Below are 20,159 nucleotides of genomic sequence, written 5' to 3' on the forward strand. Positions count from 1 at the left end.
CAAGGCTAAAGAAAAGGACCCTGGAAGCCTAGAGGAGTGTCTCCAAGAGTGTGCATTGTAGAAGATTTTGTCTAGGGGAAAGATTTCCAAGACTAATGTCTGAACTCAATCTGCTTTCCATAGCCTTATCCACTTTCAAAGACACTGTTGATGAGGTCCTGTACCAGGAGATCGATTACCCAATAAACCCAGAGATGGAGAGCCTGCTGAACATCCCAGGTGTGTCCATAGCCTCCTTTATTTGCATGAGTTCACCATCAGTGTGGGAATTATCAGTAAGCAAAGTCCACATGACTAACACAACATTCATATGGCAAATTTGGTAGCTCTCTATTACTGAAATAAATTGCCTGAGACAATCAAATTATAAAGAAGAAAGTTTTATTTTGCTTCCCACTTTCAGATGTTTTACTCCATGATAATATGGCTTGGTTGCTTTAGGCCTGTGCAAGGCACCATATCATTCTGGGAGTATATGGTGGGGCAGAGATTTTCATCTCACAATGACCAGAAAATTAAGAGAGAGGGGAAGAGATTGGCATCCTATAATCCTTTCAAGAGCATACACTCAACAACTTAATTCCTCCCACTAGTTCTCACACCTTAAAGGTTCTACGTTTTCCAATACCTCCAACCTGAGGACCAAGCATTTAGAACAAGATCTTTTAGAAATATTCCTTGACCACTAAAACAATTATCACCATCCTTCTAAGGCAGGAGTTCTAAGCCCTCTCTGTACAAGTATGAAGTTTCAAAATTTCTTCTGAACCATGACATTGACCTCCTCCTGTGTTTGTCTCTGATGTTTTCTCCCTACTAAGAGCCCTGTCTGATGATGGCTCAGCAACTAAGCTACCTTATTATATAGGGGACAATGAGGAGAATGGAGACCCTGAATCTGTCCCAGGTAGTAAAGACAAGTCTTTCCTTGGATGGTGGGGGTGAGGAGGAGGTTATCATCTGAAAAGAATTTTCTGTGATTAAGATGTGAAGGATATCTTCCTTCAGGTTCATAACTACTTTTTCTCTCCACCCAAATCTGTCATCTCAGAAAGGGAAAGATGAGATTCTAATCTGTTGGTTTCCATAGATACTATCCTATGGTCACAGACATACCTCGAATATATCATTATAAAATCCAAGGCCATAAATTGAAAAAGAACATTTGAACCTTATCATCTCACAAATTCCAAGGTGAAAGAGAACATATGGATTTGACCTGAAATACAAAGATATATAAACTATTCTGTGGTTTATGTGAATACTAAGACAAAAAAAGACATTCATAATTCCTAGAACACAAGGAGTTTGTGGTGCCTGTACTTATCAATCACTGGGAGAGCTTCTCTACAGAGAATATAAGAAAAGAGAGCATCCTGCACCTTCCTTAGTGGTAAAAGTGGAGAGTTCCAAGGATGAGGCATGTCCAGGAGTGCTCTGTTAAGAACGAATCTTAGCAGAGCACTAGAGGAGGTTGAAAACCATGCCTCCTGTGATTCAAATTGGTAGAATAGCCTATCTGGAGGAGAGAGAAAGCCAGGCTTCTTTCCCGGAAAGCACTGTGTCTCTATTGCCTCAGAGGCCATATGAACAGCCTGGGTTCTCCTTAATCTTGATGAAATCACTCTCAGTCATTGATATATACATATTTTTTTCAACCCTCCACCATATGCCTGAAACAAGTGCCTCAAACTTATAGCATATTTTTTATTGAATTTTTTGGCATAGCTTTTTAGTAAAATATTATTGAACTTTATACATTGAAATATTTCGATGATTTACATGATCTAAGAATATGGAGATCAAATGTATGCCTTTGGGACAGCCTTGAAATAGGGTACCTATATTCCTCAACTATTAGAATCTCTGCATTAGAACAGACTGAAGACATCACCTAGACTAACAAATATCTTGCGCTTCCTCCTTCTTCCCTGTTTTCAGAACCTCAAGGACAGCATGCAGTTGCCACAAGCAGTGGTTATGATGAAGTTGAAGAGGTACCTGTTCCTGAAGTTCCTTCTTCCTTTGGAATGAAAGACAAGAACTTTTTCCCAGAAGATGAAGGTGGTGCTAGGGGTTCTCAGACAGGTAAATGGATAGCTATCTCTCCAATGGTCTTGCATTATTATCATGATAAAAATGAATTTGGACATATCAATGACCAGTTTTCCTATCTAAGTAACTTTTTAAACCAAGATGATGTCATCTCTTCCCTTTTTCTGATTATTGAATCTGTTTTATTTTTTTTGAAAGGAGATACATATCGTGTCCTTTGTCTGCACACACTGCCCATGGGATGGAGACATGTCTGTATGAGCTGCAGAGATTTTGTGGCTTTGTTCCGATTTTCACACATCAAACCAAGACCTCTGTTTGAAAAACAAGTATGGTGGTCTTTAAGCCTTTGAAAAGTAATTTGGAGACCATTTTTGTCTTTTAATTAGTGCATTATAATTATTCATAATAGTGCCATTAATTTTGACATATTCATAAATACAAATAGCATAATTTGCTCCATTTGAATATCTAGTGCTTCTCCTTTCCCTCCTCCTTTCCCTGATAACCTTCTCTTAATCAACAGGTCTGCCTTCTATGTTTTTATTGTTTCTGTAGTGAGAACATTACATTCATACATAAAAGTAGAATTCTTTATGTTATATTCAAGCATACGGAGAGAAAGATATGGAGAATTTCATTTCAGAGTTCCTCCCCATTTCTCCTCCTCATGCCTCCCTTCAACCCCCTTGTAAGCCACTTTCATTACTTCTATTTTCATAATATCTCTCTTTTTATTCCTTACTTCTATGTAGCTTCTGCTTATGAGAGAAAAGTTTTAACATTTATCATAATGAGTCTTATTTCACTTAGCATGATTTTCTCCATTCCATACATTTACCAGCAAATTATATAATTTTATTTTTATGACAGAATAGATCTCTATATATGTGTTTGGGTATTGTGTGTGTGTGTGTGTGTGTGTGTGTGTGTGTGTGTGTGTGTGTACATATATGTATAGTTTTTTAATTCATTCATTTATAGAGAGACACATAGGCTGGTTCCATAACCTGGTCACTGTAAACTAAGATATTATAAGCACTGATATACCTACATCACTGTTTTATGCTTATTTCAGCTCTTTTGATGCATAGGAACAAATGGAATAGCAGGGTCATATGGTAGCTGCATTCCTATTCTTTTAAGGAATCTTCATACAGCTTTTCAAAGAAGTTATACTAACTTGTCCTCTCCACCAAGAATGTATGAGTGTTTCCTTATCCACACATCCTCACTAACATTTATTATTTACTTTTTACATTTTTGTCAGTTCATTAACTTCTGCATAATAGTAGTGTTTATTTTGAACTATTTATACATACACAGATAAAGTTTTCTCCATTTTAATGCCCCTTCTTCTGCTCCCCTTCCTCTACTTATTTCCTTTCTGTTAATTTATAGCTTATTAATAAATCAGTGATATATATATATATATATATATATATATATATATATATATCACCATGGTATATTTATGTATAACATAATTTGATTGATTTCATTCCACAGTTCCTCCTTTTTCTCATCCTTTCTCCCTTCACATCAACCCCCTTACTCTATTCCACTGATATCTCTTTTTCTTTCATTAGTCATTTTCATTCCAGAATTCTACTCCCTTTTTTCCCTTTATGCCTTATTTTGCTCCAACTTCTGCATAAAAGAGAGGAAATTCAATTTTTGACTTTCTGAGTTTGGTATATTTCCCTTGGTATGATGTTCTCCAATTCCAGCCATTTACATGTAAATGCCATAATTTAATTCTTCTTTATGGCTGAGTAGAATTCTATTGTGCATATTCACCACATTCTCTATATCCATTCATCAGCAGACAGGCACCCAGGCTGTTTCCATAATGTAGCTATTGTAAATTGTGCTTCCATCAACACTGATATGCCAATATCACTTCAGTATGGTTATTTTAGTTCGTTGGATAAAATCAAGGGGTGAGAAAGTCATGAAGTTGTTTCAGTCTTAATCTTTTGAGAACTCTTTATACTGTTTTCCAAAGTGGTTGTAGTATCACCAAAAATGAATGAGTACTTTTCCCCACATCCATACCAGCATTTATTATTATGTATATTTTTGATGGTTTCCATTCTAATAGGGGCCAGATGACATAAAAATGTAGTTTTGATCTGCATTTCCTTGATTGGTATAGATGTTAAGCAGCTTTTCATATATTTCTTGGTCATTTTATACTTCTTTTGAGAAATACCTGTTTAGCTTTATTGCCAATTTATTAGTTAGATTAATTGCTTTTTAGGTGTTAACATTTTGAAATCTTTGTATATTCTGGTTTTTAATCCTCTGTCAAAAGAATAGCTGGCAAATTTTTTTCTTCTGTTTTATAGGTGCTCTATTCATTATCCTGTTTCCTTTGCTGTGCAGAAATATTTTCATTTGATACCATCCCACTTGCTGATTCTTAGTTTTATTTCTTGAGCCTTGGGGGTCTTGATAAGGTTCCTGTGCCAATATGTTGGATTAGTGAGCCCATTTTTTTCTGTTAATCACAAATTTTCTGGTCTAATTAATAGGTCTTTCATTTATTTTAGTTATCCTTTATGCAGGATGAGAGAGCGGGAACTGGTTTCATTCTTCTACATACAAATATCCAATTTTCCAAGCACCATTTTTAAAAAAGACTCTTTTTTTCCAACGTCTTTTTTTGATAAATTTTTGCACCCATTCATGTTAAAACTATTGAATAAATTAGGGATAGAAAGAACTTACCTCAACATTATAAAGGCTATGTATAACAAATGCAAAGCCAACTTCTTATTGAATGAAGAAAAACTAAAAATATTTTCTCTGAAATCAGGAACAAGAAAAGGATGTTCACTCTCACCACTACTAGTCAATATAGTTATTGAAATTAAAGTCAGAGCAATCAGAAAAGAGAAGAAATAAAAGAGATACAAATATGAAAAGAGGCCAAATTATCTGTTTTCTGAAGAAAGGATCCTGTATGTAGTACACTCAAACTTCTCCACCAGAAGAATTCCAATACTAATATAGAAAATTAGGAAAGTAGGAAACAAAATCAGAACTCAAAAATAAATAGCTTTTTGGCCTAGGGTTGTGGCTCAGTGGTAGAGTGCTTGCCTAGCACTTGTGAGACCCTGGGTTCAATCCTTAGCACCACATATAAATAAACAAATAAAATAAAGGTATTATGTCGACTACAACTAAAAATAATAAATATTTTAAAAAATCTGTGTCTTTTCAATATTCTAATAATAAATTTGCTGAGAAAAAAATCAGGAAAACTATTCCATTCACAATAACCTAATACAAGGCACTGATTGTTATTTATCTTGAATCTTGTCATTCTAACTGGGGTAAGATGAAACCTCAGTGTAGTTTTTATTTAATTTCCTTTATTGTTAAGAATGTTGGACAGTTTTTTCATATATTTGTTGGCCATTTTCATGTCATCTTCTAAAAAATGTCTATTTAGCTCACTTACCCATTGACTGGGTTATTTGGGTTATTTTGATGTTTACATATTCTGGATATGAATTCTCTATCAGAAGAATAATTGGCAGAAGTTTCCTCCCATTTTTAGGCTCCCTTTCATCATTTTGTTTATCATCATCTTGTTTCCTTTGCTCTTTGAAGTTTTCAAATTTGAAGCTTCCCCAAATGATTCTTGGCTTTATTTCTTGATCTTTGAGAGTTTTATTAAGGTAGCCACTGTTTGTTCCTGTGTATTGGAGAGTTGGCCCTATGTTTTCTTCTAGCAATTGTAAAGATTCTTGTCAAATTACTAGGTCTCTGATCCATTTTAGTTGAAGTTTATGCAGGTGAGACAGAGGGAGCTCCTTTGATTCTTCTACATATGGATATCCTGTTTTCCCAGTGCCATTTGTTAAAAAGTCCATTTAGTCAGCCTTTTCACTGCTGTGACTAAAAAAAATCCAACCAGCACAATTGTAGAGGAGAAAGGGTTTATTCAGGGACTCACAGTTTCAAAGGTCTCTATTTATAGACAGCAAGATCCATTCATTGGGGCTGGACATATTGCTGAGCATCATGGTGGAAGAGTTTGGCAGAAGGAAGCAGCCTACATGGTGATCAGGAAGAAGAGACAGACTCCTCTCTCCGTATACACAATATATACCCCAAGGCCATGCTTTCAGGAATGCACCTCCTCAAGCCATACCCTACCAGCCTTCAGTTAACCACACAGTTAATCTCCATAAGGGGAAAAATGTAATGATTGCATTAAGGCTCTTACAATCCAGTTGTTTCTCTTCTTGCACTGCCTCACACATGAGCTTTTGGAAGACACATCACATCCAAACCATAACATCCATTTTTTCTCCAATGTATGTTTTTACTGATTTTGTCAAGTATCAGATGACTGTATCTGTGTGGGTTTATCTCCATGAGTTCTATTCCTTTGATTTTCATGTTGGTTTTTATAAAAACACTATTCTCTTATTGATGGAAGAGTTCTGCAGCACGATTTGAGCATGGGAATTGTGATGCCTCAGTCTTGTTCTTCTTGCTCAGTATTCTTTTGGCTATTCTGGATCTTTTATTCTTCCATATGAATTTTGGGAATAATTTTTATCTCTGTGAAGAAAGTCTTTAATATTTTGATTGGGACTGATTGAAACTATAGATTTCTTTTGGTTATATAGTAATTTTATCAATATTAAATCTGCTTATTGAAGAACAATAGATGCCTTTCCATCTTCTATAGTCTTCTTCAAATTCTTTCTTCAGTGTTTTATAGTTTTATTTTAGAAGTCTTTCAACTTCTCAGCTAGGTTTATTTCCATGTTTTTGGTTTGTTTAAGGTTATTTTAAATGGAATACTTTTATTCATTTTTTGTTGGTTTTACTATTGGCATATAGCAAAACTTAATTTTTGTACATTTATCCTGTATTCTGATGCTTTGCTGTGTTTATTTGATAGCTCTAAAACTCTTCTGATGGAGATTCTATGTATAGAATTATATCATCTACAAATGGAGATAATTTGATTTCTTCTTTTTCTCTTTGTATCCCTTTAATCACTTCCTCTTATATAATTAATATAGCTAATATTATAAGAACTACATCGAATAAGAATGGTGAGGGTATGAATCCTTATCTTACTCTAGATTTTAGAAGGAATGCTTTTATTTCCTCACCATTCATTATGATGTGATGTTTTTCATGTGTAGCCTTGATGAGATTGAGATAGTTTTCTTCTATCGCTAGTGTTTTCAGAACTTTTAATATGAATGGTGCTAAATTTTGTTGATTATTTTTTCTGCATCTATTGAGTTAGTTATGTAATTTTTTTCCTGGATTCTATTTATATGATGGATTACATTTATTGATCCACATATGATGATCCAAACTTTCATCTATAAAAATTTATTTTTAAGGAAGTATGTGACCAATTATTTTCAATAACATTTCTCACTTTAATTAATAATGTAAAATAGCCTTAAATAGAGATATTAAAATTTTCCATGCTAGAAGAAAAAAAATTATTTTATTGTTTGAAATAACATGTGGTGTCATATTTTGAAAATGGGCTTTTCACCTGTATATGGTCTTGCAGTCCATGGGAAAAGAAAACTATTGAATTCAGTTAAGCTGCCCTTCTTTTGCATCTTCCAAAGTACCCAAATTGTTATCATGAATCCTGTGAGGAAAAGTGTAGTGTGTTATTGAGGTACAGAGGAATTGAGGGAGGTCATCTTTTGCCTGAAGTGCTTAAGGAATCAGACCAGCCTGGTATGGAAGAGAGCACTTGCATCTCTTTGCCACTCCTCACCATTTTTAACTCATATTCCTTCTCATTGTTGAAATCAAGACATTTGCACAGGACATAGTCAATGTGATATAGCTCTATCACTCCTTCCGGAAAAATTCTGGTTCCCCATAGATATTTTGGAGCCACTCTACTATTCCTTTCATTCTTCAAGAGGACTCTGGACTTTCATTTGTGTCATCACTGAAACCAGGATTCTCTTACTGTTTCAGGCATCTCTCCTCAGTCTCTCAAAGAAGCTGACAATTCTAACATGGAAGAGACAGCATCCTTATTGATCCTGAGACAAGAAGACCTTGAATATGATGATATTGAGCCTAATACCTTTTAAGTTTTTTTTTTTTGTGTGTGTGTGTGCAAACAAGTCTTGAGAGAGAGAGAGAGAGAGAGAGAGAGAGAGAGAGAGAGAGAGAGAGAGTGAGTGAGTTAGTTCTGTCTTCTTCATTACTGGAAAGTTTCTACTTGTATCCTTTATTCACAATAAATACTCTGAGCCTCAAATACCAGTGTCATTCTCTTAATGTGAATGCATTCACCCCCAGCAACCTCTGAAAATTCAGTGTTCAAACTGAATGGATCCCACCTAGGATCCCACACACACTACACAATTGCTTCTTTTAGATGGACAGATGTTTATTCTTCTCTTGAACAGCGTAAAACTGGAATGCAGTCCTGAACTAAGAACTTGGGCTTACAAAAATTAACTTAGAAATACCTATTGTTATATTAAAAAAATTCCATTCATGCTTGACTAAAACCTACATTTAGTGATTAGAGTGTATCAGGTTGATGGAAAATAGCTATATTTTTTTTCTAATTTTGCATAAGTTTTTATAGAATATCAATAACTAAATTCTGCTACTGCCTATTAGTCTTTTACTCCAATGTCCTCTTCTTCTTTGTTGTTATTCCACAACTCTCCAAATTTCATGTTTTCCATAAAATTGTACTATTAATCATTAAATTCTGTTGTTTCCTATCATTTTTCATTGTTCTCTACTTCTTTCTCTGCTATCTTGTTTAAACAGCCAATGATTCTAGCCACCAGAATTGCAAAATATTTCTAAGTGGCTGTATTTATTGTGAATTATTCCCATCCAAGACCATTTTCACATATTTATTTGAGTTGGAAAGGATCGAGTAAGCAAGCCAAACTCTAAAATTCTCTATGCTTGAGACTCATTATTATCAATATTAAATTTTCCAAAATTCAGTTATTTACATGCAAACATCATTTTTTTTCCACATCTGCATTCTAACTGAATAAATTTAAACCAAGATTTTATTTACATATTTTTATAATTGCTTCCTTTTACTAAATGATTTTTTCTGTTTTTATTTTCTTTAATATTTTTGTGTTGTAGATGGACAACAATGCTTTATTTTCTTTATATATTTATTTGTTATGTGGTGCTAAGAATTGAACCCAGTGTCTCACACATGCTAGGCAAGTACTCTGCCACTCAGCTATAGCCCAAGCTCCTTCTGTTTTTATTAATGTGTTATAGATATTCATAATAGTGTGATAGATTTTGACATATTCACACTTACATTTCACATATTTTGCTCTATTCCCATCCCTAGTATTTCCAGTCTCCTGCTTCTCCTCCCTTCCGCCGCTTACTGGCCTCTACTCTATTGTTTGTTGTTTTTTGTTTGCTTCTTTATATTTTGTTGTTTTTTGTTTGCTTCTTTATATAAGATTGAATTTACTCTAATATATCCATATATTTACTTAGCATAATTTTGTCAGTTTCATCCTGCATTTACTCACATTTCATGTGCCTCCAATGTCCTCCTCCATTCTCTTCTTCTCCTCCACTGAACTCTCTTCTAATTTTCATGGATCCCCCATTTTGAACTTTATTTCCCTCTAGTTTTACCATAAAAGAAAAAGAATTTGACCTTTGACTACCTGAGTCTGGTTTTGTTTACTTTTATTACTTGAATATTTTATTTAAAAATAAAATGTATTTTCCTACCATAAGATACATAAAGTTATTTTAAAGATTCTGAAATTTATAAACCATAAGTACAGTTATTTTTTCAAAACTTCCCATGCACCTCTGTAATTCAGAATTGGGAATCATTTAGCTATATTAGAAAGTTCAAAGGTCTTTCTTTAGACTATGAAGTCCCCACATTTGGAGGTCTACCTTCATTGTTGGACCTCATTAGATAGACACAGTCATTTTAGGAAACTGCAATAGCAACTGTTTCCTGAACACATCAGCCTCTTACAAATTTGTGTTTTGTTTTATTTGGTAGTTGTTCTTTTCACTTTTATTCAAATAAACACAATACTTTTATATAGACTGATCATATCTCCTTTCAAGCTAATGTACCTGGATTTTCAGATGTGCAGTGCTGTGGTCAAAACATGACTATTCTATAATTTGAAACAAGCATTTTGTACATACAAAGCAAATAGCTGGGGGTTTTTGATGAAAAAAGAAAGAAAGAAAGAAAGAAAGAAAGAAAGAAAGAAAGAAAGAAAGAAGGGAAGAAAGAAAGAGAGAGAAAGAAGAGAAAGAAAGAAAGAAAGAAAGAAAGAAAGAAAGAAAGAAAGAAAGAAAGAAAGAAAGAAAGAAAGAAAAAGAAAGCGAGCTAATAAAAAACATTATAGTATCACTTGCCTACTTGAAATTGATGGAGCAAAGGACATTTTATTCTTGGGGGGAGGTAAAAATCTAATGTACCTCTAGATTTAATGCAACTGCTTCCTCTCTTTCTTTCCTAAATGAGACATTTCAGGAGTGGTCTAGCAAGTTTGTCAATTGCTATTGGATTTGATTTTATAAGATAATTTAAACAATATGGAAGAATGTTAAAGTTAGCCTTTGCCATTAGAGTTAGTAAGACCCATAATGACTAAAATATTTTCTGATGTTCTAGACCCATAATTCAGAAGTGAAGGAGTTGAAGAAATTTTATTCATTTTAAATTAATCCTGATTACCCAGAAATTCCATCTTGAAAACTAAATAATACCTTGTTTAGTTTGGTCTGATTAATATCAATTTTACTGAAGAAGCTGGTGTCCTTTCTGTGGCTTGGCCTTTGCTACTCCTACATATTAATTTAATTTAAATAAAGTTGTGGGTTTAAGTACTGAGTTATAATTTGACCTGCAAGAAATGAGTTTAGGCAGTTTTGTCACCCTTATCTGAAACCAGTTAGGGTGAATGCAACCTGGGGTCCAATTCAACTTAAAAATTGTAATTCTCTCATAGCAAATCAGCAGCCAAAGACAGAGGCCTGAGACTAGTGGGCCTATGGAACTCAGATTGGGTAATGGGGACCATGTCAGGCCATTGTCTATGTGGATAGTGTATTAGCACAAGCAGACGGGCCTGGCCCTAGCTGATTCTGGCTGTGTCTCCTTTACAGAATGGTTGTGATGTCTGGAGACAGCAGAGCCAGCACAACTAGCTGGCAGGACTATACTTTCTGTGGAGACCCTGGAGGGACACAGGCAAGTCCTGTTCTTTACCAATTTCCCACACTGCCCACTTCTGACCCCACTTCCTTTGTAAGATGTGATTTGGCTCAGCAGCAGCTTAGGAGAGTGGGAATAGGCCTGGTATATTGAGACTTGCTCCTGCCTACTGTGACAGCCAAGGCTGGAAAGATCATCTGGAAGCCTGATGACCTTTACTTTCTACAGGCAAAAAATCCCAGTCATAGCCCAGAGCAGTGCTGCATGCCTGTAATCCCAACAGTTTAAAAAAATACGGCAGGAGGAACATGAGTGCAAAGCCATCCTCAGCAAAAGAGAGGTGCTAAACAACTTAGCCAGACCATCTCTAAATAATATTCAAAAATGGCTCTGATGTGGCTCAGCAGTTAAGTAACCTTGGTACCAAAAGACAAAAAATCCCAGTCACTTTACAGCTTATCCACTAAAGCAAAAGTAAATGGCTTTGAAAAATAATACACTTCGAAACTCTGACACTTTTATAAAAAACAAAAACCAAGAAATTTCAAACAAAATTTTTAGAAGTCCTTTAAAAACATATCAATAAATTTCTTAGTAACAAATTTAAAACATTTGAGACTCTTTGTGACTTTCCTGTGGGATACATATGCAGTAAGCTTTACTATTAAAAATTATCTATTTGGTAAAATACATAGGAAAAGTTCTATCAAAAAAATTGTTTTGAAATTACTTTTTTCCAGAATGTCAAAAAGAATTAAGGTAAACACACATACTTAAAATGTTAATAAGACAATATTAATTCAGTTGAATAAATAAAAGAAAGTGGCACCAAATTTATGGCAATTTTTCAAGACTAAGATGTAACTCAAGAATATATTTTTTAAATTTTTGTTTGTTTTAGTTGTAGATGGATACAATACCATTATTTTATTTATTTATTTATTTTTATGTGGTGCTGAAGATTGAACTCAGTGCCTTGCACATGCAAGACAGGCGCTCTACCACTGAGCCACAACACAGCCTAAGCTCAAGGGTATTTTTTAAAAAATAATTTCCCTGAAAAAGATCATTCTAAGCACAAGACAACAGCATTAAAAATAAAGTACTATGAGAAAAAGTAGTTCTACAAACTTCACATTATTCATAGATGAACAGAAATGTTATCTTGATATTTAGGCCTGACATATTCATCATGAGGAGAAATTTACCTTCACAAGAGGCCTGGCTTGGGGCTCTTTTTCATTTTTCCCCACCCAAAACGTGCTTAAATATTTTCTTCAGGACTTTGTAAACTATTGGTCCATTCTCTGAATCAAAACTAACCTTAGTTAAAACCTCAATGATATGAACAAGGCAATCTTCCTCCACCTCCATGGGAATTTCTGCAGGTTAACTATGCAATGCAACACACAAAGGATAGTCTGGTGCTGTCCCTTCTCTAATAAGAACAGGGCTTCAGTGGCACCTGTGTGTCTATCAACCAACATGTCCACATCCTCTTTGGAGATTATAGGCTCCTTTAGTTGCTCCACCAAAGACCACATCAAATGACCCGGGATGAAAGGAACTCTCTCACCACATGTTCTTTCCCACGCTCCACTTTGGAAATTTAGTTCTTTCTGACACATTTCTACCTTCCTTTTCACTTAATCCTTTTCTATAAACTCATTTATATTTGTCAGAGCTTTGGCTGCCAGTATCCTCCTTGCTTTAACAGTCAGTTCAGATGGCAAGTCAGCATGTTGCACTGCTTCAGACAGACCTTTGCTCTTCTGGGTTCTTGTCCAATCAAGAGCTGTGTCTTGAATGAAGAATGAAGACACCAGATGAAGCTTCTGCCTGGAAGGCTGCAGCAGGTCCTGCCTTCCCCTTCCACAGAGCCTGGGCCCCAACCACTGTGTGGTTCACAATGACAGAGGGCCACTTGCTGCTGAGAAGGGTTTAGATCCTTATGGAGATTTGCAAAGTTGGTGTAACTGGTTCCCCAGGATTGCATGAATGTGAAATACCCACAGAGAAGGTTCTACTTCATTGTACTTTTGAATGTCTCTCCCTCAAAGAAGTGGTGTTTCATCATCCTTGGATCTTTCCAAACCTCCACACTTAGAGTGACTCAGAAAGAAAATGTGTTGCCAACCAATGCCTCCTCTGGAAATCTAGTTCTGGAGATGGTGTGTCTCCACAATGTCTGATGGGCTTCTGCTGCTGGAGGTTGTAGCCCAGCACGTCCTGGGCAGGAATGGTGTCCCCTCTTGCTCCAGGAGAGTTTTGGTCCTCTATAACTCTGAGTCACTGTACCTGAATCGCCTTTTTGGATGGGTCATTGGACATCCTGCCTCTTCCAAAGAGGGTCAAACTCTTGCTCATTGGAAAGAATCATCTCATTTCTCATACTCTGCCACCACTGCAGTAGGGTTAAATGGGTCTGATGCCTCACTCTTGTGCTTCATTAACTCTTCATCCAGCCACATTGTCATAATCTCAGTCATGGTCTTTTCAATTTCAGCAGAGTTCAGGTGCTTTCACCATGACCTGCATCACCACTGGCCTGTTTTCAGCAAGGAATTTGCAGACCAGTTGGACAATTTGGGGCACATGTTCAGAAGTCATGACTCCTAACCATGAATCAGATGATGGTGGCAAATTAGGTACTAGACTAATGTGACAGCATATGCTTTGGAATCACAGAAAGAGAAATTATTGTGTGAGAGGAGTCAGAGTGAGTAAATTGTTGTACACATAGCAGTTGTCCTCTGGTTTGTGTTGAATTGGGTCACTTAGTCTGCAGAAATATAATTGCTTGGTCAGCAGTCATTCTTGTTGCAGAAACTAAATAACATGCTATTAAAACACCTGTCTGGCTAAGCCCTGTGTGATGATAGATGACAATTTTTCCTTCCTGTAAGACAAATGTCATCATCTTCACCATATCTAAATGGTGGTAGGAGATGCTACTCCATAATCCTTCCATACAAAATTGTAGAAATAATGCCACTCTCCATGAATGCTTCAGAAAGGTATGTGTAACCTTTTTCCTTCCACAGCTGCTAGCATCCTTACCAGGGTGCTGTAGGTTGATTATTGATTTTAGACCATGACTGAGGACCTGCTCCATGATGTGGTACTTCTCCAGGAGAGCCATGACCTGGATATTGTCAGTGACCCAGGATAAATAAAAACCCTTAATGTCTTGCTTCTGCTCACTCCAGCAGGTTGCATTCTCACATTTGCATGCTCTACCATCACACTCTATGGAACACATCAGTGTCAAGGGATGTCATGTCCATACACGCTCTCCACTTTTGTGTACTTCAGTGTTGGATGTTCTGAATTTCCTTTCATGTTTGAAGCATGCCCACTTGCTGCAGTCCCACTGCAGCAGAATAACCAGGGGGTGACGAATAACTTGTGCACGTTGATACAGCAGTCAACCAATAAGGAATCTCCACTCTTAATGGCTCACTTTTGTTACTTCTCAAACCACTCCCTCTGGCATTTTGCCAGGCACCATCCAGACTTGTTTAGGAACTCTAACATTCCCCTGGCAAAATACCAGGTGTTATTTTGACTTGTTTACAGACCTTAACATTTCCCCCTTTTGTTTAATTTAAATAACGACCATAGTGGTTTTTACACAAACACCATAAATAACCTGCTACAAACAGAAAGGGAGGATACAAAATGTAACAATACCAAGCCACTTGATGGCTCCATGCAAGAAGCCCTTGGAAAAATTATACCAGCAATAACACCTTTAGCAAAGATACCGAGTTACAATTTGTGGTAGATTACAGTTTGTTGTCTCAGTGCAGGTAAAGCAGTGTCTCAATAGATTAACTCACAGTCTCGGTAAATCACAGTCCAGGTAAGTTCTGCAGGCAGCTAGCTTAAATCACAGTCCAGGTAAGTTCTGCAGGCAGCTAGCTTGATCCGAAGTCTCCTCCAGTTCTCAGCAATACTGGAAATTCTTCCACCCTGTTTTCATTGGCACTGGGATGAAGGCAGGAACTCTGGATGGCTAAAGAAAATCTTGTAGCATTCTACTAAGAAAACAACCTTCTGAACAATTTAGTACATTATCTCAAAGTTTTTTACATTTGAAATAAGCTTTAATAGTGGTCATTACTCATTAGCTTCCAGGTGTGGGAGAACCATTGTAGTTTAGTTATTGGCATTGAAAATGCCCAAACATCAGGGACACTGGTAGCGTCTTCTGCAGGCTGTAGCATCCTGGGCAGCCCCAGATGGCCCCGGGGAGTGTCCAGACTCAAACTGCTACTGGACACAGGGAGCAAGAGCCTGGTAGACTGCCTCCAGGTCAGGTCTAGATTTGGGCTCCCGGCAGGAAGAGCCGGCTGCCGCTGCTGCTTGCAAAGTACTTGCTGCACCATGACCCACTCCCGCATGTGGCAGCCGCTGCAACAATTCATGCACCCTCCGGTAACGAAAAGTATTCAGTAATAGCCTTTTGCTGCAACTTTTTTTCTGATAATCCTTCTTCTTCTGAACTTTTTTCTTCTTTCTGACTAGAGTTCCTGGGCTTCTATCAACACATGCCCTAACTATTCTTGGTTCCACTGGGGTGTTTCCTTCCCTTACTAATTTACTTCTCACCCCTTCCATATTTTCATCACAAAGACAATACAATACACTGAGACAAAACAAGACACAAACATACTGTATCAATCTTCTCCATTTTCTCGAAATGGCCATTTTTCCTCTCGCCCTATCTGCCTAGGGACGAGCAGATTGCTCCCGTCCTATCTATGGACGGGCAGCTTTTTTTCATCACTTACCCCCGAGTGTCCCAGGGCTCCCCGTAACGGGCCACCATCTGCCGCAGTCCCACTGCAGCAGAATAACCGGGGGGGGGGGTGACGAATAACTTGTGCACGTTGATACAGCAGGAGTGGGAGCCGTTTATTGTAGGACAGGAGTGGTATATATACATTCCACACAGCTTATCTTAATTAACATAAACTAGATACATCAGTCAACCAATAAGGAATCTCCACACTTAATGGCTCACTTTTGTTACTTCTCAAACCACTCCCTCTGGCATTTTGCCAGACACCATCCAGACTTGTTTAGGAACTCTAACATTCCCCTGGCAAAATACCAGGTGTTATTTTGACTTGTTTACAGATCTTAACACCCACTATTATTCACCAACATGGAATATTGTTCTTCATTTGGAGGCAAGACTCCTACAGCCATGGTAGTTTCTTTTGGAGTTTTGCTGTCACTGTCAGGATCCAGAGCCCTTTGAGCCAGTGGCTCGCTCATCATCCAGAGCCCAGTGGTGCAGGCGGACAGGCAGAGCTGGCTACCGCAGGGGTGCTACCTCTGAGGGTCTGCAGAAGCAGACCTCCCAGGCCACTCCTCACTACCCTGGGTGGACAGTGAAGTTCAGCCCAGTACATAGGCAACATACTCCTCTGTAGGCCACATACCTGCAAATCTATGTTTATACATGTTTCTGGAATGGCCCTCTGTACTCTCCAGTCCTTTTTTATATGGTGTGTCTAGGTCAGGTTTCTCAGTAGGTACAGTGTGCCGTCATCTCAAGCTCAGCTGTGAGTGAGGACCCACTGTGAGCTCCTCACCTTGTTCTTGGTGGTATTCAGTTCCTCCTTTGTGACCTCTCCGTGAACTGACAGAAAAAACTGGCCTCATTTGTGGGGATGGGCTGGAATTCTTGTGTTACCATCTTCTTAACATGTAATTGTTCCAATCTGGAAGATGCAGACATTATTAGAAGATTCAGAGGGCAAGGGTTGACCAATAGGAACAGACATACTTATCAGAGCTCCCAATAGTGGCCATAACCAAAAGCTTAGCAAGTAAACTTTAATGTTTTTATTAAAGTGTGTGTGTGTGTGTGTGTGTGTGTGTGTGTGTGTGTGTTTAAATCATGATCAAACTTAAATTAATTCAGGTAAAACATGATTTTAGCAGAGTCTCTTTTGATAGTTATTATACAACACTCATGCATCAGACTTCTTTCTCTATAGCATCTCTACTTACTTTTGGTAGGGCTGACACAAGTGTGCATCTCATGTTATATTAAAAAAAGATATTCTTAAAGAACATTCTTTCCTTTGATATGTCCATGTTGGCTGTGTTTTGGTTGTACTTTCCTGACAGGTGTTTAAGAGCAAAAATAGACCTTCTTCCTATTAAGATCTCCTGAGATTCCTCTAAGTTCTCTCTTGGGAACTTGTGAAAAGCCTTTTGGCTTCTTTATCTTCTTGACTGGTTGTGCTGTCTGCCAGGAAGTTTCAGGGTCTTGCTGACAACACCTGGCTTCCCTTGGAAGTATCAGGGACATCTTCAACAATCCTCCTCTTTGCCTAATGTATACTGATTGACTTCCTGTTGTGGAGGAACTCTGATCAGGACATCAGGTTACTCACCAGGTTTGCACAGACTTTAGAAGGGTTATGTCATTTCCTGAATCCTGGATGACTTTAGAATGCAAGGACCTAAAAATTGGTGGTCTTTCCTTAGTTCTTTTACTTCCATGGCTTTGATCGCCAACATTTGATTTAAAATATTGAGGTCACTTTCACCACTGTTGAAGTGCAAGTAATAGTTTTAGCTTTAATATCTGTAATTTTTACAGTTACCCCTTTCATTAATTGGGGTCAGTATTAGTGCTAAAGGTCAGCATTATAGTCTATCTATCCTGTAATTGAGGGTTTGTTATCTCAAACTAATCCAGGTTGTATTGTTAGTAATAGTTCTTCTGCAAAACACCAAAAGGCAATGGTAATGATATTGTATAAGGCAAGTACAAAGCAAAATTTTTACAAGCAAAACAAATCCAGTGTGTATAATAATTTCGAAAATCAGATGAAATACATAAACCATCAGTTAAATTTGCCTTGTTTTCAGATTATTGTTATTATTATTTTAGGTTATCAGTGTCCAATCTTTTAATCAGAGTAGCATGGCTTGGAAAGCCAAGTCTTTGACACATTTAATTATATTTTTTATTAAGGTGATGATCATAATGCTATTAGGATCACAGAAATATAAACCTGGAAAATTACTAATAATTTTAGTTTGGAGGACATCTGATTTGTAGTGTGATTCTTAAGCTATTGCATTTTAGTAGGCACCAATATATATACAGTAGATGTTTTAATAAGTAGAAGGAATATATTGTAAAATAATGGTGAAGCATAGTAGAGTAAATACATAAACAAGTAACAGAGTCCTTTATTATGATTTTCAAGCATTATGTACAGGACATAATATAATGTGCTCTGCTCTTATAAGACTGTCAGGAGAGTAAGTTTTATTCCTCCATTACCAGCACAGACATGAGTAATGTGCTGCACTGCGGTGTAGCTATAATGACACTTGGCAAGAGGAGATTTTAATTTCCATTGTGGGACTGCCATCATATATGCTATCCAGCGTTGGTCCAAACATCATGTGTTGTATGCCTATGTATACATTATAATTTATTTCTCTTTTTTAAACTTATCATTTCATGTTTCATACTTCTCCATGTTGTTATTCTTAAAATGTCCCTAATAGTTTCACTCTATTATGTTAAGCGAATAAACCATAATTTTGAAAATAATTCCTTTCTTGCTGAAAGTTTGGAATTATTTCTTCACTTAACAACTATCAACTGAAAATATTGCATTGGACAAAGTAGGCAAACTCTCCTGGGGCTTAAATTCTAGGGGTTCTGAGAGGGACTGATAATAATCAAATGTCAGGTGATAATAAATGCCATAAAACAGGAAAAAGTATTTAGAGGACAACAGGGTTGCTGTTTTGCATAGAATGGTTAAAAAAATAAGGTGGCAATGAGTAGATTGGTTCATAATGCTTTTTATTTTTTCAAATAATTTTGTCAACAGAGTTCCCCACAGAAAAAAACTACAGTCAAGGAATGTGAAATTATTTTTGTATCCTTAATATATATTGGTAATTACATTCCAAAGGGTTATAGCTACTATATTACCTACCACATTTAAGGTAAGATTATTAAGTATTTGTGCTATTTTATAAGCTTTGCTTATTTGAATTTCTTATTTATTTGATTAAGGATTTTTTTATTTTCTAATAGTCATACATAACAGTAGAATGCATTTTGAAACATCATACGTAAATAGAGTATAACTTCTCATTTTTCTGGGTGTACATGATGTAGAATTATAGCAATTGTTTAATCACATATGCATTCAGGGTACTAAAGTCTGATTCATTCTACTACCTTTCTTACCCTCATACACCCTCCCTTCCCTTCACTCCCCTCTGTATAATCCAAACCAACTCTATTCTTCCCTAGATCCCCTGCCACCTTATTGCAAATTGGCATCCACATATCAGAGAAAACATTTGGCCTTTGATTCTTGGTAATAGTTTTATTTCACTTAGCATGGTATTCTCTAGCTCCATCCATTTACCAGCAAATACCATAATTTTTCTTTAAAACTAAATAACATTTCACTGTTCGTGTATGCCACATTTTCTTTATCCATTCATCTGTTGAAGGGCACCTACATTGTTTCCATAGCTTAGCTATTGTGAATTGAGATATTATAAATATTGACGTGGATTAGTGCCACCCCAAATAGGCACAGGCAGCTGAAATAAGGTCGTGTGTGTGAATTTGTGGTGATATAAATAAAACACAGACAAAAATTACCTTTACACAAGCTTCAGGACGCTTCCCCAAGCTCTCAGCTTCAGGCTCCCCAAAAGGGAGAGCAAGAGAATGTCACGAGAGTCTGACAAGAAAGTGGGGGGGAGCATGTTCCTACTTCTGCTTTATATGGGGCAGGGACACTGTGCTTAGAAAGTTCTATCCATAAAAGAGCAGAAGAGGTAGAATTACAAGGGAGCAGGTGAGTGTAACTCAACCCCA

At 36.8% G+C, this 20,159-nt stretch overlaps 1 protein-coding gene and 1 pseudogene across 1 annotated transcript in view; one reads left to right on the forward strand and one right to left on the reverse strand.

The window, feature by feature from the left end:
* LOC101974454 (antigen WC1.1) overlaps positions 1 to 8,162 on the forward strand; it is an 87,002-nt gene extending 78,840 nt beyond the window's left edge. Inside the window, 3 exon segments of the mRNA XM_078015878.1 lie at positions 124 to 219; positions 1,942 to 2,088; positions 8,044 to 8,162. Coding sequence (XP_077872004.1) covers positions 124 to 219; positions 1,942 to 2,088; positions 8,044 to 8,162 — 362 coding nt within the window.
* A 4,346-nt stretch (positions 8,163 to 12,508) lies between these two features.
* Positions 12,509 to 16,486, reverse strand: LOC101974734 (protein tyrosine phosphatase domain-containing protein 1 pseudogene; annotated as a pseudogene).
* Positions 16,487 to 20,159: the final 3,673 nt, after the last annotated feature.

The sequence above is a fragment of the Ictidomys tridecemlineatus genome, chromosome 6, assembly GCF_052094955.1.
Source record: "Ictidomys tridecemlineatus isolate mIctTri1 chromosome 6, mIctTri1.hap1, whole genome shotgun sequence".
Classification (NCBI taxonomy): Eukaryota; Metazoa; Chordata; class Mammalia; order Rodentia; family Sciuridae; genus Ictidomys; species Ictidomys tridecemlineatus.